General features: G+C 50.4%; 1 protein-coding gene across 2 annotated transcripts; it reads right to left on the bottom strand.

Moving 5' to 3' along the window:
• Window positions 1-83: 83 nt before the first annotated feature.
• PKM (pyruvate kinase M1/2) lies at window positions 84-25,915 on the bottom strand. 2 transcript variants are annotated; one of them, XM_082444012.1, is made up of 11 exons: window positions 25,647-25,915; window positions 14,493-14,674; window positions 13,823-13,914; window positions 10,812-10,943; window positions 10,155-10,341; window positions 9,150-9,420; window positions 7,687-7,837; window positions 7,269-7,421; window positions 3,474-3,640; window positions 1,545-1,726; window positions 84-828 (listed from the first exon to the last, which is right to left on the bottom strand). In XM_082444012.1, the coding sequence occupies exons 2-11, from the start codon at window positions 14,644-14,646 to the stop codon at window positions 722-724; spliced, it is 1,596 nt and encodes a 531-aa protein (XP_082300138.1). In that variant the 5' UTR covers window positions 14,647-14,674; window positions 25,647-25,915; the 3' UTR covers window positions 84-721. The 2 variants fall into 2 exon arrangements, with proteins under 2 accessions (XP_082300138.1, XP_082300139.1); XM_082444013.1 differs by lacking the exon at window positions 3,474-3,640 and adding an exon at window positions 4,022-4,188 and having other exon boundaries at window positions 25,647-25,801.
• Window positions 25,916-27,214: the final 1,299 nt, after the last annotated feature.

Below are 27,214 nucleotides of genomic sequence, written 5' to 3' on the forward strand. Positions count from 1 at the left end.
CCACAGGGCTCTTGCCATTTTCACCCTACTCGGAGGGCAGGGTTCAACCACCCACCCCCCCATCAGAAAAGAGAGGAAACAGGTGCTTCAGCTGTTGTTTATTGACATACAGGTAGGCTCTATAGCAACAGGCCTGGAGGCGGCTGCAGTAGTGGGGGAAATGGAAGGTGGAGGGTGGAGTGTTTGTCTGCAGCAACAGTCGAGTGGAGTGAAGGAACAGAAGTGCACAACAAGGTGGGAGTGAGGGAGGCTGAGGGGGCTGGAGAAGCAAGCAAGGGCCAGGGCCAGAGTCTGCTTAAACTGGAACCTCTGCCCCATGCCCTAAGGCCCCTACTCTTAGCCGGCTATCTCCTGATCCCACGCCAGGGCTGGGAGTTCTCTGGGTATCCATTTTCTACAGGAACTGAAGCGAGTACACAAAGGAAGAGAAGCAGGAGCTGTTGCCCTCTGTGTGAAGCTCTGGGGCCTCCAGTCCTGCCTGCACCACTCCTCCGTCCCTTGCTTGGATGGGGCCACATGATGGGTGGCCCAGCTCTGAACTACCCCACCCAAGCAGGGTCTTAAAACAGCCGTGTTTCACAGAGGCGTTAATCTTCTTCCCTGGCGTCCCAGCCCAGTGCCACACCACAGCCCCAAGTGAGCACTACAAGCATTGCTGGCCTAATGGATGGGATGGGGAAGGGGAATGGGACAGGGGCTGAAGGAGGGGCTCCGGGGCCCATCACGGCACAGGAACTACACGCATGGTGTTGGTGAAGCCAGAACCAGGGCGCCACCCGGTCAGCACAATGACCACATCTCCCTTCTTGAAGAAGCCTCGGGCCTTGCCTGGAGGAAGAGAAGAGGGGCTGGTGAGTGAAGAATCAAGCCAAGAAGGTATGCACCTGGGAGACTGCCCCACAGTCGGGGGAAGCTAAGCAGGGCTGACGGGCCTTTACTTCCTTACACCACAAGGTGGCGCTAGCCTCACAGCCCAGGCAAAGGGGATGAGGGAAGCCTTGATACATCCGTATGGCTCAGATGGCAGAGTTGGCAGGGACCTTTGGACATCATTCATTTTCTACTCTAGAGGGTGGAGAGCCCAGCCCAAGGTCACAGCTAGCTGCTTCCTCTCATCACATGACATCCTACTCTTATACTGGGACAAAGGCCATATGAATACATAATTTGTACGTGTGCTGGCTCCAAGTGTAGGAGCTCTGGCTAATTTTATGAAAAACCTCAATAATGAGCAGATGCCAAAGAATGGACAACCCCAATTATCCAGGGTTTGGATAATCTGCTTTGGATCCCAGACTGGAAGAGAGTGAGGAGAGAACCTGGGGTGCTCAGCCCCACAACTCAAAGGCCCCTCTTCCCTCCTGGGCTCGGCCCAGGACTCCAGGGAATGGGATGAAGGAGTCAGAGAACATTCCCCGTGAGGACAGCTAGGGCTCTTGCACCCAAAGGCCAACATGTTCCCCTTTCTATAGGGTCTCAGAGAGACCTGTGCTCAGGCACCTTCTCCACCCCTCCACCTCTAGCCCTTGCTCCCAGCCACGCACCAACATTCATGGCCAAGTTCACCCGGAGGTCCACGTCCTCAGCCCAGGCCTCCTGCACTGGGTCCTTACACACCACAGGGAAGACACCACGGTACAGGTGGGCCTGGCGAGCTGTCTGATGATTCCGGGTCACAGCAATGATGGGAGCCCGGGGGCGATATCTGGACACCTGATGTGCAGACCTGAGACGGGGGACAAGCAGACAAGACTGTTAAACAGTGTCCCAGGAAGCTCCTCAGGGCCTTCAGCAGCAACTCATCCTGTAATCCAACTCCCTATGCAAGCCTGAGGCTCTCTGGCCATTTCAACATCTGCTCCCAAGACTGGGGCAGCTCATCATCCTGTATCTTCCACAGCACATAATTCTTCTTCATAGCTATGCTACCCATCTGGCCTACCCACCTCCCAACAGGCCAGGGCCCCAGGATCATGCTGACCCAGCAAGATCAGTTTCCCCCACTTACCCCACACGGCCCGTACTTGGCAGCAGCTACAAGCCAAGCAACATGGGAATAGCACCTGACTCTTGACATTTGCAAGAAAACAGGAGCAGAGCCCACCAGTCCCCCTTGGAATCTACAACGCAAGTCTTCCCTATTGCTGTGCCCTCTCCTGACTCCACGTGACCCCCCGGGTCCCTGAAACAGTCCCAGCAACTGGGCTGTAGAGCCCCACAGTCAAACCTGAGTACCTAAGTGAGGCTTAGAAATATAGGTGCTACCCAGGAGGCAAGACCAGGGGATGGGAGTGTCAGTGGGGGAGGCTCTGCCTGTGAAGGCTCCTCTGGAGGGGAGGGGACCCCTGTAGAGCCCCAGCGCCAGGTGCTTCCTCCAGCACTGCCACTGTACACGTGTGGCTGCAGATGTGCCTCGGGAGGTGGAGGGGCCTGCAGGGGGAACTGGGGCCTGGAAGGCAAGCTATGAGGACACTCAACAGGTGTCAGGGAAACTTAAGCCATGTCACAGCAGAGGGCGCCCTGCGTTAAGGCCTGGCCTCCATACAAGGCTTTCAGAGGGCAGCAAGTGCTAAAGTCAGGACTTGCTGAGAGTGAAATCCCAGAAGCCTGGAGCTAAAAATAGCCAAGTAGCAAAGGCTGGACTTTTTCACAAAGGTCAACCCAAATGGTGGGAGCTTTTCATCCTGAGCCCTCTGCTGAGGGAATCTGCACACGTCGTGTGTCCTGGTCCTAAAGGCAGTCCCACCTGCTGCTGCTTGGTGCGCGGGGGGCTGCCTGTCTGCTCCTCTCCACCCGCCTCCTCGAGGAAACCCTAGCTGCCCTGTGGAGGAGGAGCACACCCCGGACCCAGGGAGGGAAGGATGACAGCCCGGTAATCTGGAAGGGACCCCGAGCCTGAGGCCAAGCAGAGGCCTTAGCCTGGCTGCACGGCCCAAGTGCCAGCAACACACCACGGTGACCTTTCCTGGGCGGCACCCACTTGTCTTTGGGACTCAAAGACTGACGGGTCGGGTACACCAACCAAATAGCATGTCAGCAAACAGTGCTAATTTTCCACACTGAACTTTTTAAAGAGCACACAGCAACTAGAATAAGCAAAACTGGTTATGCTTTACTTTTTGAGAAAAACAGCTTTCAAATATCAACCATTTGTCATCAGTCTATCTGTCTATGTAATGAAGTCTCTAGTTCACTGTGAGGGTATAAACTTGCTTTGGACCCAAATGGTCTGACACGCCTACGAGTGCTGCCTGGGATCCTGTCCTTCAGGCCCAGGGCAGGGGCTCTGCTCGCTCCCAGAGCCTGGCCAGGGGGCCAGGGGAGCTCCGTCCCTGCAGGGTCCCGGGCACAGGCTGAGGGGTCTTACCTTCGCTTGGTGCCATCTGAGCACCGTTTACTGCACTGCTCCCAGGACCCCCAAGGAAAGGTGCCGCCGAGCTGGGCGTTCCCAGGGAGCCACTGCCACCTCCTACCTGCCAGACTTGGTGAGGACGATTATGGCCCCACTGCAGCACTTGAAGGACGCCTCCACGGCACCCACGGCGGCGGCTTCGGTGGGGTCACTGGTAATGGGCGACAGGCGGCGGAGCTCCTCAAATAATTGCAAATGGTAGATGGCAGCCTCTGCCTCACGGGCAATCTAGGGAGGGGCAACATCGTTCCAGAGGGACGAGAGGGGGACAGAGCTTTGTCAGAGCCGTGCCACACGGGAGAGGGAGGGGAAGAGTCGCACAGACAGCTGGTGAGAAGCGCGTCCCTGGGAGCAGAGGCCAAGAAGAGCCCAGTCGCTGGAGGTTCTGAGCTAAGCGAGATCAAGACTCGCAGGAACCAGCCCTTCACCAGGCGCCTGTGACGTCGCTATGCCTGCTGAGCTGAGGGACCCTGTGGCCCTGGCCTGCCCTGACTCCCTGGCTGGCTTCCTGCAGGTGAGAGGAGAGGTGCTGAGTGCGGGCCCCAGGCGCAGGGCTGGGCCCTGGCTGTCTTCTAGAGCGGCTGGAGTTACCTGCCCTCGGGGCCCTACCTGCCAGACTCCGTCAGAACTATCAAAGCTGCCGCTAAACACTTATAAGAAGCCTCCACGCTGCCCATGGCCATGGCTTCCATGAGGTCTGTGGAGTGACGTGAGGCTCGCGCAAGTTCTTCAAACAGCTTGAGGTGGAACATGGCTGCCTCAGCCTCACGAGCTATCTGTAAGGTTTAGGGGGAGGGGAGGCAAGGAAGAGGGGAAGGTACCTTAGGTTAATTGGCTAAGTCTGTCCTTCAGGCAGATGCAAAGAGGCAGGGTGATGAAAGCCCGCTTAGGGATGTGTGCAAGACTTCAAACATCAACTGCTACTGCTTCCCCTCCAACCGAGGGGAAACGGATTCTTCCATTCTGGAAGGATCTATTGATTTTGGAAGGACTTCCTGATTGGCGGTGGAGGTGGAGGGAGACAATATGGTGGCAGGCTCTAGTGCCTGGGCATGGAAACATGCAGAGGCTGGGCCCCCGGGGCTCCCGGGCCTACACAGCTCCCTGGCAGGACTTGACCACGCTGCCTCATGACACAGCTCACAGGAAGGAACAGGCCTCCCTCCTCACATGGCTGTCTGGTGGTTACTACCAGGCTTCATGCCTGGCCTCCATGCACACGTGGAGTGCTTGCTTGGCTTCAGACACAGGGATGCTACCAGCCTGTCCAATGGCATGCCGTGCAAGCACACTAAGCAGTGCTGGAAAACTGAGGTCAGGCAAAGCCAAGGTCACGCGGCTTGACCGCGTTTCTAAGCAGGCAGGTGGAAAATTGGCGAGTTTTGAGGTCAGGCAGAACAGCCATGTGAAGAGACAGGTGCCTGTGGAAACACGCAGGTAAGTTTAACAAGACATTTGATTAAGTCAAATGATTAAAACACCCATGAGAAAGCCACTGAGTTATTTACAGACCACCTGCTCAGATAACACCAAGAATTAGAAAGAAAATTTAAGCTTTAGAGGGTTATAATGCAATTACCAGCATCTTAGAGAATGATGGGTGAAGGAAGAATCAGTAATGCCACCTCATTAATTTGACAGGAGAAGATGAGTGGCAGAATTTGCTAGGTTAAAGGTTTTCTTCCTGCAAGAATGGAATGCATGCAGCCCAAAAGGACAGGAAACGTGAACAGGAAAGAGAACCATACCTGGTACTGCCTAGCCCTTAGTTAAGGGACATCAACTGCATCAGTGAGATAAAGGAGAAAGCAGTGGACAGGTAAGAGGGGACGCTGTTGGCCAGTGTTAACTGGTGACATGGACAGGAGAGGCCTGTACCACCTGGCCCAGACCCCATAACTTATCTCCTGAGCAGTGCCATGCAATCCCAGTCTTGCAGTTCTAAGGTGTCTGTCTGTTCAAAGGAAAGACTGGGGTATGGAAAAACAGACATGGGTTCAGAGCCCAGAGTCTGGTTCTTAAGACTGTGACCCCAGTACAGGCCCCACATGGATACCTGTCTTGATCTCTTGCTAGACGAAGTACCATGTTGCAGGAGAGAACATTGGCTTCGGAGTCAGCAGATCTGGGTCCAAACTCAAGCCCTATTACCATGTACCCTCATCTATAAAATGGGGTGACATCTATCTCACTGAGGTTATGGAGATTACGTCAAACTACACAAGAACTTGACATTTAATAATAGTAGTGAAATTTAACGCTAAGGCTATAATTAAACATATCCCATCTAATTCATTTAATAAGGCCTTGAGAGGTTAAATTTGGTAGAGACATGAAAGTCCCTACAGTCTATGTGGTTTCATAGTTCCATAAATCAGGTCAAGGTCACTCTCGCATCTCAGAGGCCATGGGGCCACACAACTAAGCAAGGCAGTTATAGAGAAAGGATGATGTGTGGAGACCCATAAACATAATGGCAGCCACTCTAGAGGGGAGAGGTTCAAGGTCCACTGTCCCCAGGAGAGAGGAAGCACTCACCACCGGGGCAGTTGTGAGAATGACCATGAGCTCAGAGTGCATGAGCATCTGTGACAGCAATCATGTCACACACAGAGGGTGGCATATCAGCCAGGAAACACAGCTGTCCCAGGGACAGGGATTGGTCTCTACCAATTTCATTATGGGCAAATCCACCCAGGGTGCCAAGGACAGACCAGAAGACATCTGTAGTCAAGATGTCTTGTTTCATCCCTGAAAAAGTATTTAATATAACTCTCATGTCTTCTCTGGAAGCCATCTAAGCCTAATAATCACATAGAAAATGAAGGAGGAAAGGACGATTATCTAGTCCAGATGTTCTTTTTGGAGGATTGTTTTAAATTTCGGGAAATGCAGGGGAGGGGCTGTCACACAAAGGGCTTGGGGTCCTTTGTTGGCTGGAAAGCGAATAGGAAGGTTAAAGAAACACGGTTTCAGGGTAGGAGGCAAGTTCACTGAGCTATACGTTATCAACAGCGACCTAGGACTGTTGTGAAAGTTCATTTGCAACACTCGTTCTCCCAGGCCTGACGACCCATCCCTGTGCTAACTCTTCAGTAAGCTCTAGAGCAGGAGCAGCCAGGCTGTGGGACATGGCAGAGTGGGAGACCCTTGAAAAGCTAGCTCCCACAGGAGAAAGAGTGGCCTCCAGGGCTCCTCCAGACGCTCTCACCCCAGGGCCAGGCGGGATCAGCCAGCCTTGAACCTGTTTCTATTTGTGGGCCTGTCACCCATCACTTAAACCCCACTTTTTAGTCTAGGGCGAGTGCAACAGCTCAGCAAAGCAGGCGCTGCTGCAGGCACCATGCAAGGCCAGCCTGCAGCCAAGTCAGTGCAGGCCACAGCCTGCAGTGCGGGCCCAGAGGCCCCCGTCAGGGAGGCACCTGGCTGGGGACAGGTGGGGAATCAAATTGGAAGCCAAACAGGATAGCTGGGAGCAGGAGCCCTTGGCCTTTTCCAGAACAGGGCAGAGGTACTCAGGTCCTCTAGGCTGTCCAGAGGAAGAGGTACACATATCCCAGTACTTGAGCCAAGGGAAGGATTCACAATCCTGCAGACAGGAGTGAACTGTGCTACGGCTGATGAAGGAGGCCGCCTCCAGAACAGAAGGAACTAGGAGACTGGTGTGGGCAGGAAGGCAGAACAGAAAAAAAAACAAGACACCTCCACGCCCCCAGCACACACCTCCTCACTCTGCTTGTGACTTGGAGGGTAATAAAAGATCGTGGGCGCAGAAGCCTAAAAGGTGTCGCTCTGTGCCAGAGCTCGCCTCCATCCCAGCCCCAGCCAGGGCGATGGGCAGGCCCCGAGAACTCACCAGGTGTTGCATGCGCACAGCTTCCAGCGGGTAGTCCCCTTTGGCCGTCTCTCCAGACAGCATGATGCAGTCGGCTCCGTCCAAGACTGCATTGGCCACATCACTGCCCTCAGCCCGGGTGGGGCGAGGCTTCTTGATCATGCTCTCCAGCATCTGGGAGGGGACGAGGTATTCGTGAGACGTGGCCTGGGCTGTCTTCAGAGACAAACTGACCCCCTGGATCGTGTGTATATGCAGAGTACAGCTTTGTGTAGGTGCATGGGGGCAGGGGAGGGGTGGTGGGGTAGGGGGAGGATACGTGTGTGTGTGTGTCTGTCTGTCTGTCTGTCTGTGACATGGGGCAGGGTCCATGGGAAGAGACCGGGTAGCCTCCAAAGCTTTCCTGTGCAAGGATGCAAACTCGGGAAGAGGCACATACCTGCGTGGCACAGATGACAGGCTTCCCAGCTCGGTTGCACCGCCCAATCATCATCTTCTGAGCAAGAAAGACCTTCTCTGCAGGAATCTCAATGCCTAGATCACCACGCGCCACCATGATCCCATCACTGGCTTCCAGGATCTCATCAAACCTGACAGGGAAGTTGGAAAGAGAGAGAGGTTATATGGAACAGGGGCCACAAGTAAGGTGACGCAAAGGAAGTTTTCCTGGGATTCTCTGACTTAGCCGTCCTTGCACCAGGACAACTACCGACATCATCATGGATGCATGGAGGTGGTGGGGTGTTCCAGCTACTTCAGTCCCCCAAAGGGGGCCAACAGTTCTGCTAGTTGGGCTTCTCTGGCACCAGTATGGACACATCACTGGGGGAAAGGGAAGGGGACGAGGTCTCCTCCAAAGTCCCATGGGCTCATTTCCTCTCCATCTGCATCTTATGAGGCCCCTCTTAAGGTGTCTCTTTACCATCTTCATTCCAGTTGGCACTTCCAAGGAAGAAAGGGAACCCAAGGCAGCTGACTGCTCCTGACACAAAGGTCCATGGCCTCTCCCAGCCAAGGACACTTGAGGGCTGCTCCTTCAGGGGGCCCCCTCCAACTTGCTGAAGGCATGAGAATATGGCTTTGCCTGGCCTGGAGCCAAGGTCAGCAAGCACCCGTGGCTTATCCGGATGGCAGAGGGAGGACCCTAGATTTCCCGGAACAAAGGACATCGACACAAAGCTAAGGATGGAAAGGTCACAACAGGATGACTGCTCCTCCCACTCTTCCCAAGCTCACACCTAATCCCCACAAGTAGGTGTGGGGTGTCAGCAGCGCTGGGTTCTAGTAGGGAACCAAAGAGGAACACATGTCATCCAGCTGGCCTTACTCATACGGCCCTACCTGGTGAGCACTAGGGAGGTGGTGGACCTGCGCTGGGACAATGTGGACCTGGAGGAGGACGGCATGCTTTCCCCTCAGAAGCAGATACCATGCCAGGGCTGGCCTGATCACCAAGCCGGCTGCTTTCTACGGCAAGACAAGGAGGCCACATGCTTCAGTGTCAACACCAGGCCCTGAGCTTCCACAGGGCTCCCAAGGGAGGGAGTCCCTTCCTGAGAGCCTGCTGTCTCTTCCCCCTTGGTAGTCCCCAATTCCAGCAAACACAGGCAGTGTCAGGAGTGCAGCACAATGGCTCCTGAGCCTGGGAGCAGTGACCCTGTCCTCTCCAATGCTGGTCCCTGGGCTTGTGGAACAACGTCAAGAGGCTGGCACCCCAATCACCTGGGAAGCTTTTTTTTTTTTTTCCTTGAAATACCAATGCCTTCCACTCCCCCTCGTAGGATATTCTGATTCAGTGGGTCTGAGCTAAGCTTGAGAGTCTCATTCTGATGGGCAGGTAGCCAAGTATTCACAGGATATATCGTGCTCTTCAGAGAGCTGGGCTGGGGCTGAAGGACTTACCTCCGAACTCCCTCGTGATTCTCGATTTTGCTGATTATCTTGATGTTCTTTCCTTTCTCTCCCAGGACCTTCCTGACTTCATGGACATCAGATGCCTTGCGGATGAAAGACGCGAACACCATATCCACATCCTGCTCTACTCCAAACTTCAGATCCTGGATGTCCTTTTCTGAGACGGCAGGCAGGTCCACAGCAGCCCCGGGTAGGTTCACACCCTTCTTGCTGCCCAAGGAGCCACCATTCTCCACCTCCGTCACCAGGAAGTCAGGACCTGTGTGAAATGGAGTAGGTACGAGAGGCAGAGCCACAGGGGCAAAAGTGTCCTCACCAGGAAGCAGGCTCTCCCCAGTACAGAGAACTGGGAAATAGCACATGGTGGGTGCTGGAGCCACACTGCCAGGGTTCACATCCCAACTCCACTAACTGTGTAATCGTGGGCAAGTCAATTAACCGCTCTGTGCCTCAGGTAAATAGGGATAATAATATCTACTTATAAGGTGGTTTTAAAATTCAAACAAATTATCATGTAAGATGCTCAGAATAGTGCCTGGCACTTAAATGTTAGCTCTCATTCCCAGGCACACTGGAGTCCTCTACGTATCCTACTGAGGGGACGGAGGAGGGAAGCAGAAAGCCTAAAGTAGTGAGGATGAGTAAAATAGAAATCTCAGGAATTCTCTGGCGGTCCAGTGGTTAGGACTCCACGCTTTCACGGCAGACAGCTCAAGTTCGATCCCTGTTGGGGAACTAAGATCCCACAAGCTGCACCGCAAAGCCAAAAAAACAAGAAAGAAAAAAAAGAAACCTTCTCATCTCCTCCCCAAGAGTACAATTAAGTTGGAGTGAAATCTGTTTTTGAGGCTAGGAGTTTATTATAAAAGGAATTTCTGAGAATATAGAGACTCAGTCTCGCTGCCAGCCAAATAAGCTAGCTATCTTCTGCCAGAGAAACTTAGAGACGGGAGCTGGTTTTAGACAATTAGAGCCTGACTCCCGCGTACGTACCTTTCTGCTTCACCTGCAGAGAAATAAGGCCGTCATCCACGTAGATCTTGCTGCCCACATCCACCACCTTGCAGATGTTCTTGTAGTCCAGCCACAGGGTGTGCTCGTCACACTTTTCCATGTAGGCGTTATCCAGAGTGATCTTGAGTGTAGCTCCCTTCTTCAGCTCCACCTCGGCGGTGCCGCTCTGCAGACAAGACAGTAAACCACAATTCCAAAGAAGCCGGGCCCTCCTAGCAGGAGAAGACAAGCTCTTTCCTCCAGGGAACAAGGAGCAAATCTCAGCTGCAAATAACAATAAAGCCTTTTCCTTTGGAAAGAAATAATCAGACTGTCTAACTTAGTATACTTCAAGGAAATAACCCAAGAGAAACCTAGAATGTTTTAGTTATACTATTTAATGATAGGGGAAAAGAGACAAAGAAATTGCTCCCCCAAGTTAGAGAGACTTAGAAGTAGGTTTGGAGTGTAAATGAGGTTCCTTTCTGGTATTGTTTCTTAGTGAAGTAGATCAAATCAAGACTTCTTACAGTGATGGATAAAACTCTCATTTATAGACCTAAACTCTGAGAAACGTGGCTTCCGGCCGGGACAGACTGCTGAGGATGTCTCTGGGGTCCCCTGCGCCTTCCTCCAGCTTCTCCCCAGGATACTCACGCCCTTGATGAGCCCGGTTCGGATCTCAGGTCCTTTAGTGTCCAGGGCCACAGCCACTGGCCGGTAGAGAATGGGGTCGGAAGCAAAGCTTTCCGTGGCTTCACGCACGTTCTTGATGGTCTCTTTGTGGTACTGGGGGAAAGGAGGGGAGATGATAAGCGTCCTCCCACACACTAGGATCTAGGACCGGCACTGAAGCTGATCACTCAGGAAAGAGCTGTGGGTGTTCTAGAACTCCACCTCCAGCGTATACCCTCACGCTGCCCACTCCCCGAGCATCCTCTACCGGCTTATGTCAACCTCCTTGGCCTCTACCCACTTGTACCACAGCCCTCACCCACTCTTAAGGGCAAATCTTAGGAACTTTGGAATATTTACGTTTTGGTGGCAAGACATGTCAACATAAAAGAGGTTTGTCTCCTTTTTCCCCCTCTAGGATTCATCAAATACCCTCAGGAAATAAAGCAGACGACTGGGGTAAAAAACCTAGGACTTGTATCAGGATAATACTGATCTGGCCATCTATGTCAGACTGCTTGATTTGGTAATTCTGAGCTTTTCCTCTACTGATTACAACTGCAATTCAAACTCAGTTATTTACTTAAGCTAACAGTGGCCCAAGCTAAATAACTCACTGCTAAGGTCATGCAGGCCTGGTTCTGACAATCACTTCCTGCAGTCTGATTAGAAACGAAAGTGGAACAGGGAGAGGTGGGAATACACCTTTCTCTGAACTAACTGACCTTTGCCATTTCTCACTTGCAACAAATCCTGGTTTCAATCTCGTCTCTGAAGCCCTTTCTCTCTTTCCATTTGCCATTCCTGTTTGACTAAAAAGGAGCTCAGAGCCAAGATGTCAAAAGATCTTCGTGCTATCAATATGGCATTGCTAGTAACAGAGGCTCCCAAGTCAGCACTTTGTGGGCCTCGTCCTTCAACCACCTCTGTCCAGGAGAGCAGCACCTGAGAACAGGAGGTGGGAAGGGAGGGGTAACGCGTTCCAACTGTCAGCGCTGTCCTTGTGCAAGGTTCTAAGTGTATTTTCCTTAAAAGGCGGTATTTTCTGGCCGACATGGCATTATAGAACCACACATTCAGTAAGAACACATCTTGCCCACGAGAACTGCCAAAAGTGGGGGCTAGAGACACTGTGGCAAAGCTGTCAAAAGATCAGATGCAACAACAACAAAACCAAAAGATCAGATGCAGACGTGTGGATGTGGATGTCCCTCTGTCAGCGTGAGGGAGAAAAAGCAATTCCAACGCTCTGCTTAGAAGAGTATTTAAAATTGTCAAGAGCTGGAAAAGCATGTCCCAGCCGCTCATCAAACTAAGACTGTTTACATTATATAATTAACATTAGAACAATTTCAGATCAGTTTCCAAAACCCTGATCCAGGGGACCACACAATTTTATCCTGGTCAAAAACCTCAAATTAAACCCACAAGAGGGGCTTGGGTGTTTTGTTTTGTTTTGTTTTTTAATCCCAACTCTAATCTGGGAAGACGAGTTAAAGCACAGATAATGTCCAAATGCCTCTTGTAGTTTAAAAAAACCAAAATCTCTGAGCCAGCCCCGCTCCGGCAGGGGCAGATACCACTCGCCCTTGCCATTTCAGAGCTGTGGGGTATTATTTTACTGGATGGAAGAGGCCATAAAGCCTAGTTAAAGGTCAACTTCTTAAAATCTATTTCTGCTACTCCCCCTGCACACAGGAGACCCTGGCACAAGCCAGCAGTAGGGATCAGTTGTGAACTGACCTTCAGTGATGCCTTTAGTTCTCTCTTCGGACTAAGCTAACACTTGCAGGAATGCCTAGTGACTCCTGCCGAGGACGCCCTGCCTTTGGAAAATTACAGAATGCCATCCATGGATGTCTTAACCTGCCCAGGGTGCCTGCTGAGCACAGTTCCTCTAAACTTGGTCAGGCCCCCGTGACATTTGGAGGTCGGACACCTGCCAGGCCATAGACTGTTTATGGAACATGGGTTAGAAAACCTATAATGAAGATTCTCATGTTTCCAGAAAGGAGGAATTCACCTTAGACTGCACTTCCTGAGGCTTTATTTTTAGCTGAAGCTGAACACCAACTTCCAAATGCCAGAGGGCAACCCCTCACCTCCTGACCTTACAGGGTAGCATTTTCTTTATCCTGAACAGGAAATACAGAGGTCAAGAGGAGGGAAAGTTTGCCTCACCCATTCCTCCTCTATTAATACCAGGATGAAATCCCATGGCCTGTGGTTGAACCTGAAGGTTAGGCACTGTCCCTCAGGCAGGTCCCACACTCCTCAAAATGAGTCTGTTCTGATCTTGGGAACAGAAGCACGAACGGAGCACTTCCCAATAGCTGCCACCTGGTCCCTGGGTAAGGTCCAATGGGTCAGGTCAGCTCATCAACAGCCCCAGCACTAAGACACTCCTACCAGACTGTTGGGGAAGTATGCTGACTTTATTTTAATGTACCAAAACCCCCAGGAAGGGACAGGCTGGGAACACAATGCTGATTAAGTAGGGTATTATATGCCAGATAGTGTTAGTGCATTAGACCCAGTCTTCACTTGCAATAATGAAAACCCTTCTCCTGGACCTGCCCAGTTTATCTTGCTTCTAAACTAGGCCAGAATAACCTGCAGGGTAACTTACTGGTTCGTCACTGCAGTTATGAGCTGTTACAGAAACCCTGGGGCAGGAGTGTCAAGCTCCATGGCTTAGAGGAGTTTCCAGGAGAACCCTGCACACTTTCCTCGGTGAGGGCTAATGGAGCACAGGTGTTGGGGAGAACCCGGGCCAATTACAAAGGAGGTCTTCTTTGCTTGAGGAGACCTGGCCACTTGAGATGGCAGGAGACGGGGAAAAGAAAGTAGGGATGGGCTGGTGAAGACAACCTTCCCATTGGCTGTAAAACCCACGCTTTCTTGCTCAGTCCACCGTGGCTAAATGAACACGACATCCCCACCCCGTTTCCTACAAGCTGCCCCAGTGGCCAATCTATCCAGCCAAGGCGCACCTCATGAGTTCCATGAGAAAAGTTCAAACGAGCCACGTTCATTCCAGACTTAATCATCTCCTTCAGCGTCTCCACTGATCGGGAAGCTGGGCCTAGTAAAAAAAAAAAAAAAAAAAAAAAAGTTTTAAAGTGATTAAGTGTTAATTATCCAAAGGAGGAATAACACTTTAAGTTTGCTTCAATTTAAAGAACTCTTGATAATTTTTTCCCCCAAATAACTCAAAATTCTTTCAAAAGCATACACATGATATTACTGTGCTGGCCCACTTTCTTGATTTAGAAGGACACATCCCCCATTTCCTTCAAATTCTACAGGCTCCATCTAATGAGGAAAGCCTAGATAAGTCTTGGCCAGCCCTCTATGCTCTCCCTGAAACCCAGCCAGATGCCCAACTACAGAATTCTGGTTGTACAGAGCATGTCAAAAAGATCCTTCCTAGGTCTCTGAGATGCTCTGCTAAGGAAGATACCCTCTAAATTTTACCTTTAGCAGAACGCATAAAGCATAAGAATTCTTTATTGCAAACTCCTCTGACCAGTTCTCATAAGAATCTCTGGAGCATCTTGCTCAGCACCCAGGTCTGCCACATTTATTTAGTCCTTTCAGGAGAGGAAAGGTCACTGTCTCAGGAAGCCCATGTTTCGGGGGGAGGGGGCACCCCCCACTCACCAATGGTGCAGATGATGCCGGTGTTCCGGGCCGTGATGGGCGGCGAGTCAATGTCCAGGCGGCACATGTGCTCCAGGAATGTGTCAGCCATGGCCGCGTGCAGCTGCTGGGTCTGAATGAAGGCAGTCCCGGCATCACTATGGGGCTTCGACATGGCTTCTGAGGTCTTGGGTCCAGGGGAGCTGGAGAGAGAGTGATCAGTTTGAGAAGCCTGAGGCGGCTATAATATACAGCTTGGCACAGGAAGCTGTTTCCTGCTTACACATTAACTCCACAAGCACCCTCTGTTCAGAAGCCACAGGGAGCCCCGCCACGCTCTGGCTGTGTGGGTGCTCAAGTCAGGCCACGGGCTCACCTTATTGTGAGCAAGTGGAAAAGACCTCAAAGAACAAGTCAAAACCACATACCCAACACATATACGGCCCAGGCATCCACTGTATACAAGGCGTGTAGGCACGCCTCCCTTACACCGGGCTAGTGTCTACCTCAACAGCTTCCCTGCTAATCCTATAAAAATAACATCATTTTACAAGCACTGAAGGAGCTTCCGCAAAAGGAAGTTGCAACCAATCTTCCAGGGATATAAAAACTCACCCCTAGTTTATTTAGTACCTTGGTGAATCTAGATTTTTGTATGAAAAGCTGTCTCAAAGCTACAAACATCTGCTGTGGGAAGGGGCACCCACACTGCCTCTTAACAATCCCCACCCAAACCCAAAGTGACTTTCCTGGTCATAGAGACAACCACTATCCAGGCAGTCCTCCTAGTTCTGGAGTTCTAGGTTTTCACTAACCCACAGGACCACGTAAGTCCATTACTCAATTCATCCTAGGCTAGAGAGTAGGTCCCAACCCATTGACAAGCAATAAAAACCAGTCCCTGCACAGGAAGCAAAGTTCAACCAGAACCCTGAATGCAAAATCTTTCATCCCAGGAATCTGTACCTAAAAACTACATATGGTACTTTTGGTCAGAAGGACTTTAGGACGTGCAAAGCAATTTGCATCAAACCAAGGATAACCATAACGGTACTAGTCTGGTTCTAAAATTATTACAATTACATTAATAGGAGAGTTGCACCATGAAGAAATTATTAACGCTTGTCAAATCCTTCCAGCTGATCTTCTAATGCACCACCCAATTCCCTTTCTAAGTCTGACAAGTACACCACTCGCAGTGACAAAGACCATCTGTTCCAGGTAATTAATCAGCCCAGGTCACAATCCTGACCAGGGGCACAACTGCCCCCGACCTTTGCTTTTCTTCATTACTGACTTTACAACTAAACTCACTCAGCCGGTTAGTTAGCTGATTACAGACAGAGACTTGAGAAGCTTCCAGGCAGTGTTTCAAGAACCATCAGGGAAGGATGTGAGCCAGAAGCTTGACAGGCCTCATCAGAATGCCATTCCTTTCCTCAGGTTTTCAGACCAAGGGTTACTCCTTCTCAAATCCTTCACCTAAGTGCTTCAGCCCAGGCTCAGGAACAAGCCCTTCTTTCGCCCTGTCCCACCGCCTCCTAAATCTCAGGGCTCCAAATCAAGGCACCCCATACATGTAACCCTTACTCTGTCTCCTCCTCCATCCTCGACTCTGTGGCCTCTCTGGGTGGCTCGAACAAGGCATGCATCTAAACCCATCTCTGCCACCCTCAAGAAGTCCAGAAAAGCCCAAGAAGCTTTGCGACCAGTTGTGAGTGAATTTCCTGTAAGCTACTGAAAACTGCTGGCTGCAAGTCCCCAGCTACAGAAACTAAATCTTTAAAAACGAGAAAATAAGACACCAGCTAACTATTCCACATGGCACATATACTGTTCCTTTCAGTATGTATTTCCTAACTCCCTACAACATACCAGGTACCAAAATGAAAACAACATCCTCTCCTCCGTGACCTCTTTGGTTTTATATCCCTTAGCACCAAGTACTTGGGGGTATTCCAGTTGTTTACTGAATGATGTTTCAGAGTATCTTAATGCCTCTTTGTCAAAATCAAAGTTATACCTATATGTCCCTTTCCCCACCAAATCCGAGGAACTTTTGAATTCCTGACAGCACGGCCTGGGCAGCCGGGGTCCCTTTACCTGCACTCACGGTTGAAGTAGGGTGTATATTGCTCCAGAGCACCTGGACTTAGGTTGAGTCTGGCTGTTAAAGGAACACTACTGAAGAGATGGTGCCCGGTGGCACACCAAGGCAACTGGAACACACAGGCCTTGCTGTGGCCTCCAGGCGAAGGGAGTCATCCAGTCCGAGGACTGTACTGTGATCTCAACGAGTGGGTTGAAGTAACTAACCCGACTCTTCTTAAAAATCATCAGTTGGATCTTCTCTAGACCTGAGACATTAGGGTCTCTTTGCAAAGACCCAGCTGGGGCCACTGATTATTGTGTCACACCTTGTGTTCTCCGGCCTTGGGCTTCCGGTGACATAATGCTCTTTTTTTGGCTCAGGGTGGCTCCTTGGTCCCACTTGCAAAGACTGCTCGGAGCTGAGAAAGGCTTGCCCTGCAGAACTGTACAAGGATTAAGGTAAAAGCTGAGTGCACCTAAAGCTCTTTGGGGTAATGGAAAAAGTACCTTAAGAAAGTACCTTAAGTACTATCCAGGTAGTAGTAGGTAGTGGCTGTTCCTAGAGATTCAGCTATGTTATAAATGAAAACACAGAAGCCACCCAAGAAAATACCAAGAAACTGATAACAGAAAATTCGCAGGTAAGACCGTTCTTAATGGCTCCTTTGCGATGCTTTATCCCCTCCCCTAACACCCCAAAGATTGCCTTCCTTTAAAGTCTCTTTAAACCTTGGTTTACTAACATTTCACTATTCTATACAAGAACCTGGTCCCTCTCCCTTTTCTTTGGGGGTGGCGGGAAGGGGCAATAAATTAAACATACATAACAGGACTGTAAGGATATCTAACAAAATATTATCAACATGTTATCTGTGTGGTAGGATTACAGCAAATTGCAAATTTCTTTCTTCTCCTTACTAAAAAATTTACTGATACTAACCACTTTAATAATAAGAAAAATTACAAATGTACCTCTTCTGAACATGATATATTTAAAAGCATCCTGGTAAAAGTGTTGGAATTAAAACAAATGTGAAGCTCCCCGTTCCATTATTCAACTGCTGCTCTAGGCACTTCAGGAATATTCTAAACACAGCAGAGGTGGGATAATGCATCTTAGACCCTAGATCACAAATGCACTGCAGGATAGTTTCACTGACCTAAGAAGGTCAACCTTGGGAATTCCCTGGTGGTCCAGTGATTACGACTTGGCACTTTCACTGTTGGGGCCTGGGTTCAATTCCTGGTTGGGGAACAAAGATCCTGCAAGCCACATAGCACAGCCAAAAAAAAAAAGTCAACCTTGATCTATTCAGAATCTCAAAGTGCAAAAAAAAAAAAAAAAAAGTTAATATGGTCCATAGGACAATTCTGTGCCAAAAAACCTGTTAGTCACATGCCCAAATCCAACAAAATTCTTTTCCTGTTTAGTCTGTCCTCAAGCATCAGAGCAAAATCTTTGTGACAAGGATATTCTGGTACAGAAGGGCTGCCTCAAGGACAGGAGATGCTATTAGCAGATAACAATTATACTGGGCTCAAACACTAACCCTATTTCACCATCTCAAATTAAATCTGAAATCTGCAAGCTCTGATCTTTTGCTTACCCAGATTACTAGGTACAAGTGAAATTCTGTTTGAGTGCATTTGCACACCAGCAATCCAAAAAAGCTGGCTTGTCAGCAAGTCCGTCCATATTCCTACAAGATCTCACCACGTCCTTAAAGCCCTCTACCAAACTAGGGACTTCATGTCTCATGCCCAGGTCACCAACTGGTTTTCTATCCCCTCAGGCTCTGCCCCAGAGCCTCCCTTGCAGGGAGGGTTAGGGCTCTCCTGCCCAATGAGCTTCTTCTCCGGAGCACAAGCTGCCCATCCTACCTAAAACACACTCTGGACTCTCCCCCAGCCCCTGGACAGCAGCCTCAGCAGCGGTTTCTCAGGCCGGGCCTCTGGGAAGAGCTGCCCTCCCGCAGGCTGGCTGTCTGCACAGTGCCCGCCAGCAGACGCAGCCAGCTCATGCCAGTCTGACTCACTACAGCATCCTCCTCTGCGGGAGGCACAGACATGCAGAGGCAACCTCCAGCCAGCCAAGGAAGCCCAGCGTAGCCACTGATGGCGGCAAATGCTGTGCCCAGGTATGGGAGCCTTTATTCTTGAGCCTCAGCTCCTGCTGTAGGACCTTCCTCAGAGCCATTTCTCCTCTCTGAGAAATGAGACACCATCAGAGGCCTTAGTGTGCCGAAAGGACGGAGCAGGCACGGTCACAGCTCAGCTCCAGGGGCCCCTACTCCCACCTTGCCTTTCTCAAGTGGCTCCTGGCTCTTTAAAGCTATAGTTTTGTTTATGCCAGACACAATTCTTTGGTCACTCTTCAGAAACCACAGGGTGAAAATCATAAAAGAAAAAATACCCAGCACCACTTAGTGTCTGTACTGTTGGCAGGTTGTTCTGGGAAAGAATCACGCTTCACTCCACCAATTCTAGCTTTCACAAAAGCCCACATCATTCTGCCCTAGTAAACCAGCCTGGCCTATGAGCCCGCATCTGCATAAAATCTTTAACCAGCCAGGGCTCCCTGCGCCAATTTTTGCTCTGATGCCAATCTCACCATAAAGACTAACTCAATAATGATGGCACCTAGTACCTATGATTGTGTTTCTCGCTCTGACATCAATTTGGTACCTACACCTCTTAAGTCTCCAAGCCAGCATGAAGGTCTGATTCCCAAATCTTCAGAACACCAACATCCATTAGAAAGTTTGCATCACAACGTGTTGGACAAGACATTCAGGCCAGCCTGTTCTCTAGGAGCTCTGTTCCTAGATGATGGAGCAGAAAAATGTAATTCCCAAGACTGGCCCTAATCTGACTACGGTAGCAACAAGATCAAAATGGGTGCTGGACCAGCCACGGAACCTAATAAGGTCTGAAGTGAACGGCTGTTCATCCTCATATACAGTTAGAGTAATGACAACAGTGTATTTGCATATGGAGTGGGGCGAGGACAAGCAGTTTTTAGCTAAGAGATGGGAGTTATATCAAGTCCATTCTACCCTCAGCAGGCCCCATAACAGAAAGCAAAGTCTGGTGTCACCAGGTTACACAAAGCAAAATGAACCCACCTGTAGGTTCAAGTAAAATTCCCTTCTCTTTTATTCAGGGCTAGAACTAAGTGACAAACATTATAAGCAGGAGCCCAAGGTCCTATTTCAAATCTGAGTGTGCAATAGGGCACAAAAGCTGATACTAAATGAGCCTACCCCCAAAAGGACCACTCAACTCCAGGGCAGGAAGTCCCGACAGAGAAACCTCTACCATCTCAGATGCCGAGGATTTGATAGCAGATGCTCGGAGAAGAGAACTGGTTCAGTCTGAAGGAGGAAGTTTAGATGAACCTTTTGCTGCGCTGTGGTCCTTACTAGGCTTAAGATTATGAGGCAATGCTTCAGGGCATGATATTTGAACTCTGGAAGCAGCAAGGAACCTGGGACACTAATTTAGGGCCTTTGCAAGTCAGGTACAACACCAGGATGGGTGATGGCCTCAGCAAAGGGAGGCACTGGCCCAGCATTTAAAGGAGGAGCTGCCCTGCATCGCAGCTGCAGGGAGAAGAAGGGGGGAATGAAAGGAGGAAGGGCAGTGCCAGCTCTCCCAGAGCGCTGACCTAGTTAGTATACCTGGTCTTCCTGCAGTAACCATCATAGGTTTGCTTCTATTTTGTTTTGTTTTGAACTAAAGAAAGAAATATTAACATCTGTATTTCTACCACCCAGAACTGACCATTAATATTTATCCAGGGAATTCCCTGGCAGTCCAGTGGTTAGCACTCTGCACTTTCACTGCCGAGGGCCTGGGTTCAATCCCTAGTGGGGGAACTAAGATCCCGCAAGCTGTGCAGTGCGGCCAAACAAGCTGTGAAGTGCGGCCAAAAGTTAAAAAAAAAATTTATCATTATATACAGGTCATTTGCCCTCCATTCCCAGGTCCCTCCAACCCTTCCACATCCCATCATGAACTTTGATAGCCAACCAGTGTCATGAATTCTGTATCCTTCTAGTTTGTTTAAGGGTGTCTGTATCCATACTGAACCCTATGATACTGCTGTCTTCTAAAGTACCCTAAGTAATATACTGTAAGGCATCATCAAACAACTTGCTTTTCCAGCACATTTAAGATCTATCCAGTTGGTACACAGATCTAGTTAATTCATTTGAACTGCTATACTAGTCCAGTGCATGACTAGACCATTTATTTATGTATTCCCTTACTGGCTGGTCATTTCCCCATTAAACCCAATTTTTCCTCATTAATCAATACTATAACAACTCTCCTAGTACATGTCTCCTTGTGCAGGTGTGAGCTTCTATATCCAGAGATCAATTCCTGGGCCACAGGGTATGTTTATTTCCTATTTTACTAAATAGTGCTGAATTGCTCTCCAAAGTGGTTATATCCACTTACAACCAACCAGTAAAGTGATTTCTTGCCTTCCCACACCTTTTGCAACACTTGATACTGTCAGACTCTTAAAATGTTTGCCCATCTGATGGGTAACATGTGTTAATCTGCTCTCTAATGTAATAACAAAAGAGGGATATCAGGTGTCAGGATAGTTTTGGTTACCAAGTCTTTATTTCCCTGGCTCAACTAGATCAAAACTCCAGCACTCCTCCAAAATGTGTACGACTTTGTCTCATATACCATGACTGACTCAGCTGAGTAATTATTTTGCACTCATCACCTGAAATAGGGGTGATACCCGTTGTCTAAAGTTAAATAAATGTTATCCGTTGGTTGATTAAATGTTTGGAAGGGCTGGGACTCCTTTCAGAGAATTTCTTTGTTTTTTTTTTGAACTGCATCAGCTGAGCTGGTCCATACTCTGAAATGCTATGACCAGCAACCTCTCTGCCCTATCATATCTGGTCTTGGCATCTCCCCCACTAAAGCCCTTATCTGACCTCCAAACACAGCTTGCTGGCGTCAGGAAAGAGAGGCTTACAGTTCCCCAGGAGTTTTGCCTATAGAAAGAACTGGGGGGAGGTGAGTCGCAGAGGCCACCAGAAGTACTGCAGGCTGGCTCTCCCTCCTACGTGCAGACCAGCACAAACCAATGAAGGAAAAACGGCTGCAAGGGCGGGGCTGCACCACTTGGTGGCCCTGCCAACCTCCCCCTCCTAAGCTGAGCAGTAATAGCAGGAGGCCAAAAGGTAGAGCAGAGGCTGCCTGACCACCCACCCTGGCTCACCTTCCCACAACAGCTTCTTTAACAAAGCCCCAAATAATCAGCCTATTCATTTATCTAGTCTAAGGCTGGCTTGTGGTTAAAGAAGAAAAAAAAAAAAAAAAGGAAGTTCCCAGAAGTATGGTAGTATTACGAATGGTCTTCACTGGGAATTCCCTGGCGGTCCAGGGACTCGGCACATTCACCGCCGAGGGCGCAAAGCCCCACACCCACCCCTACAAAAAAAAAAAAAAAAAAGAAGAATGGTCTTCATTTCGTTCTATTCCTATCTGTATCAGAATTGATGCTTAAAGTGATGACTCAAGGTCCTGTAAGACCATTCACGAAATAAATCACATATTTCACAAGATCCGCAACAAGGCTGCAAGAAAACTCTGCTCCCATGGACAACTCAGTCTTGCGGTGTACCAGTTAACTGGGGTTTGACTGTGGATATTTTGAATGATTCAGAAATAAATAATGTCAAATGAGTCATTTCCCCCTACCTTCACCTCAGTCTTAGCTCTTATCCAAAGTAACACACCCTGGCGTGCCTTCATAAAAGCTGAGGAAAAATAAAAACCCCTGTAGTGCAAGTTTGTAATCAAGAGTTGCATTTTTTTTCTACCTTCCTGCTCTCAACCATTTCCTTATTTCTTCCACTGCCCTCAACATTAATAAACAGCTTTAAGAAATAAAATGGCTTTTCCTGTGACCCCACATTAATGTCACAATACTCAAAGCACAGAAGCACCTCCCGTAAGGTGCTAGCTCTGTCTGGAGTAACAGCTACCAAACTTGCCAAATCACTGGGGCTGCAATTCTTAAAGACCCAATAATGCTCTTGGCTAAACTGTGAATTCAACACTAAAATTATTTACTTCTAATGCAGTGCTTAAAGTGAGAGCAGCTGCCCTAGACAGAAGACTAATGTCCATATATTTAGGCTCAAGTCCAGTAACTCAGAAATGAGTTCAAGGACATTCTTTAAGTCATCGTTATTCATGTGCACTACAACCCGTATTCCCAAAATGGCTACCATGCCCACTGCACAAGGCTCAGGAATATAGGTGTGCAGACTATCACCTGGGCATGAGGCTCTGCCATGCTGCACCTAAGCGCAGTGCAGAGAGCCTGGGGACTTCCATCAACCATTTGTCACTTAGTTGAGACACTTTTAACTGGGGGAAATGCATGCTTCATTATTTGACTCACTGAAAGGGGAGAGGGGACCTTTTAAGCCCGCGAAGACCACAATGCAGTTTCCCCACTCACCCAATGAAGAGAGTTCTCTTAAAAGCAGATAAATTCAAATGTTGAGTCATCTTCCCCAAAGCCTCCCCCACCTACACACACAGACCTGGTGATGGGTTACATACTCTTCCCCTCAGAACAGCCCACTGCATTCCCAACAGCATCCTCAGGCAACCTGAGGGCGAATTATTTGCTAACAATGCTGCAGTCCTGACCTAGGCCCTCCTCTCTACCCCAGGGAGTGGCCACACCCTCATTACGGCCAACAAGGAGCTACTGGCCTTTGCCTCTAATCCTAACCTCACACTTACCAGCTGGCTGAGCAAATCCCAGAACCCTACCTGGAGTGGGTGGGAATGGAACAGGTGAAGATTTCAGTCTTGGGGTTCCAAGTTTGTTTCTACTCTTGTAGCCAAACACCAAAGGCTGCAAATCATCCCCCTCCTGCCTTCCTCTGTCTAGAGGACCAAAGAGCCCCTGTGGCAAGTGGAGAGTTGAAGAGTAACATTATTAGTTACTCTGTAAACACTGTACCAGGATCCCAGAGGGGACTGGTTTCCAGGAGACGTCTGCTATTTAGAGAGCCTGATTCCCAAAGATTAACTATGACGATGTGTTTGGGGATGGCAGACAGAAGAGGAGCCCTTGCGCTCAATTACGGTTTAAGTAATTGCGCTCAGTGACCAAAAGAATACATTTGGAGGCATCTCACCTGAGATTAGACACTGTACTGAGTATTCAACATATATTCATGTAGGTGTGTATATATCGACCAATCCTTTCAACAATCAAGAGGAAAAATGTTACAAGTTACACATGGGAAACTGAGGTCCAGAGGCTGAACTCCCACCATTACTCATATCAGTATGTTAATGAGTTAAACCTGATCTATAAAAAGCCTGTTTCCAACTTCCCAATGCCTCTGTCAATCATGCCCGGACCTCAACTATCAGGCTGATTTGTGCAGAGGAGGATCAGTGTCCGGGGCTTCAAGGACACAGATAAGAAGCCAAGGGATGCCTTTCCATTACTGGGTCTTTAAATAACCTTCAGACTGGATGGTGCTTTCCTGCTTCTTCAAACCCAGTGTGAGGCCTCCTCCCCTCAACCCCCAGCAGGAAGTGTGTACCTTCCTCACAGCACTTACCACTGATAACTTTCATGTTCTTTCCCTAATTAGACGGTGAGTTCCGTGGGCCATAACCCTTTTAGCCATCCTGGTGTCCACGCCGCTCCCCAAAACAGCTCTTTACATATGAGTTTTTATTGAGTGAATGCAGGCACGTGGCACCAAGCTCGACGTATTCTACTCTCCCCATAACCTGCTCCCACCCCAACCCGTGGCCTCTGCGCTCTACAATCGGGCGCATCTGTTAAGTAACGTGAAGCAGAGGCGAGGAGGCAGGTGAGTGTGTCGAACGCAAGGAGGCCTCTGAGCAGCATGCGGAGGCTTGTCGGGCCAGAGATGGTGCTTGGCCCGTAACGGGCCCGAAGGTCAGTGGTCCTCGATCCCGCGGGGCGGGGCGCGGCAGGACGGGTCCCGGGCCGCTACGTGCAGCCCCGCCTTGGCGGGATGGAGCCCAGTAACCTCCTAGGAGCAAGAGCAGCCCTGCGGCCGCCCCATCGTATTCGAGGCGGCACAAAACAGGAACGCGCCACAGGGCAGCCACCCTTTCTTCCTCTGCAGCGGGGAAGACCAAGAGTTACGTAACCCTCTAGCTGCGCCCCGGGCCGCCGCTGCATCTCCCGGCCGCACGCGAGCCAGCCCGCCCATCCGCAGACCACTGCACTTCGGGCGGTGACGCCGGGACGCGGGCCCGGGGCTGCAGGAGAGCCCGAGACTGGGGAACTCTGATGGAGAAGGGGACAGGACTGAGATGGGAGACCGAGGGGCGTGGGCGGGAGAGCAGGCGGACGTGACCAGAACAGAGGGGGAGGGGCGAGGACGCGGGTGGCGAGAAGGAGGCTGCAAAGAAGAGGGGTGCGGTGGAGCGAACGTGACCAGAGAGGAGGGGGAGGGGCGGGAGCCAGGGCATGAATGGGGGTAGGTACGAGGAGGGGACAGAATCCGAATGGAGGAGGGACAGGGGAGCGGAGCTAAAGAAGGAGTTTCAAGGAGAGGTTACAAAGAAAGCATCAGAATGAGAGGAACACGGACAGGATGAAGACGAGAAGCGAGTATTAAGGGTGAAGGGGAGGAGGCGAGCGTGGGAGCAGAGTGGGGAGGGGGGAGGGAGACTGAGGGAGGAAAGGATCAAATTAGGAGAGAATAAGGGGAGGAAGACGAGGATGGGACCAGACAGAAGAGGGAGGTAAAGGGAGGGGAGGATGGGACCAGAATGGGGGTGGGGGAAGGTCAGGGATTGGGGAAGGAAAGGGGCTGGCTGACCCATCTGCCTTCGGAAGAAGCAGGAGCTGGGGGCTCTGAAGAGGAGGCCCTAGGCGCGAGCAGCCTTTCTCGTCTCTTCAGACCCCAACCGGGCGAATCCAAGATGCCACGGATCCTGCGCCACACTGAGTGCGCAGGCGGGCCAGGATTCCGCACTGGCAGGGGGGACGGAGCCCCGGTGGGGACGGATGGCCCAGTCTCTCCCCAAGCTCACCTCAGACGTCGTCCGGCTCGGGATGCGCTGCTACAGCAGAGAGGTCCGAAGACTCGCAACGCGTTGCTCCAGTGCGGGGATCAGCTACTTCAGCCTCAAGGTTATGCCAGCTAAAGGGCCGCCGCAATCCCTCCGCCGCCCCGCCCCCCACCCAATCCTGGCTCCCAGCTCTCGGGGCCCCGCCCCTCTGCGTCCTCGCCGGGCACAGTCACCTTCAGCAGGAGTGCTGCGGGGGCGGAACGGGCGGGCAGGTTGCCCTTTGGAGGAGGACTACATTCCGTGGCGGAAGGACACGTTACATAAAAATCGCAGCAGTGACGTCCACAGCGCCCAATGGGGAAGCTGCGAGGCAGCAGGACCCGCCCTCGGAGCTCCGGGGACCTCCCCCCCCAGCCCCCGCGGCGCCCGGGCCACCTGTTGCCGCCAATTTGGAAAGCTGGACCAGGGCTCTTCTCTTGACCCTTGGCCCAGGCCGCCCCAGCTGAGCTGCCCTGGCCTACCCAGATGATGCCTAGATTTATGGGTCCCCAGGCAGCATTCCCCCAGCCCTGCCCTGCGACTCCCCGCCTCCCCCCGCCCGGGTGCCCGCCCCACTGCACACCCCGGAGACTGAGCCGAACCCGAGGTTCGCGAGCCCGAGGTGGGATCAGAGGTGGGGAAGGATGGAGACTCGTGGGATGGTTGGAGGTCTGGGCCGTCTTCGGAGGGGCTCCGACACTGGAACGGGGGTAGGGAGAACCAGGGAGGGCGGAGTGTGCATGGAGCGGGAGCACGAGGCCCTTTTGTTCTTGGGGCTAGAACAAAGAAGGAAGTTGGGACCATGTGAATACTTAAGTAGGGACTAGAGTCCTGCAGAGCGAGTGCCTGAGAGTAGAAAGTGAATAGAAGGTATTAAATATTTTTTATATTTCCACCAGGAAATGTCAGAACGTGAGAGCCCATAATCTCTGCCGAAGTAAGCACTTCTGTTTCCAATCTTGTGTATTTAAATCAATTATTGTTGGAGCTTTTCCTACATTCTTCTCTAAGACATTTTCTGATTTCCCAGTAATTAGCCAATAACAAGTGATGACAGCAGTTATCAACGAAACAGCTGTTAACTCTTGCCATCTTTCAAGAGAGCAAGTTTTGAGAGCAGATACAATGTTGCCTCGTTAAAAATCGTGAATACTATTATCTTAGGTTCTTTCCTTTTCCTGGAAAATGAGACCAAAGGGTGTGACCTGCTCAGGCAGACACCCTGCCTGCAGCTGAATCACAGGCCTTCATTATGCTTTCCTGTTAGCTCAGATAAGCTGACAAGGAAAAAGTGACAACCTAAATTTGTTTGAGATAAAGTATTTTAATTTCTTCTGTAAGTCGTTTCTGTAGATAGGAAGTAAACGCTTGGTTATTGAGGCGGTACACATGAAGTTGCTGAGAGGAAAAACAGCCATGCCTCACCAGGGAGAATCAGATTCCTCCCTATTCAGAGAAAGAGGGATGGCATAAATGGCCATCTCTGGCCCCTGAACTAAACATGAACTAAGTACAGTGGTGAACAACACTGGAGGGGCAATATCTGGCCA

Source organism: Balaenoptera physalus, assembly GCF_965194825.1.
Source record: "Balaenoptera physalus genome assembly, chromosome: 2".
Classification (NCBI taxonomy): domain Eukaryota; kingdom Metazoa; phylum Chordata; class Mammalia; order Artiodactyla; family Balaenopteridae; genus Balaenoptera; species Balaenoptera physalus.

Coding starts and splice junctions, on each gene's coding strand:
- PKM (XM_082444012.1), bottom strand. CDS start 14,646: ATGTCGAAGCCCCATAGTGATGCCGGGACTGCCTTCATTCAGACCCAG. Junction 7,838..9,149: donor AATCACGAGGGAGTTCGGAG/GTAAGTCCTTCA, acceptor CTTCCCTGTCAG/GTTTGATGAGATCCTGGAAG. Junction 1,727..3,473: donor GTCCTCACCAAGTCTGGCAG/GTAGGAGGTGGC, acceptor CCCCCGTCTCAG/GTCTGCACATCAGGTGTCCA.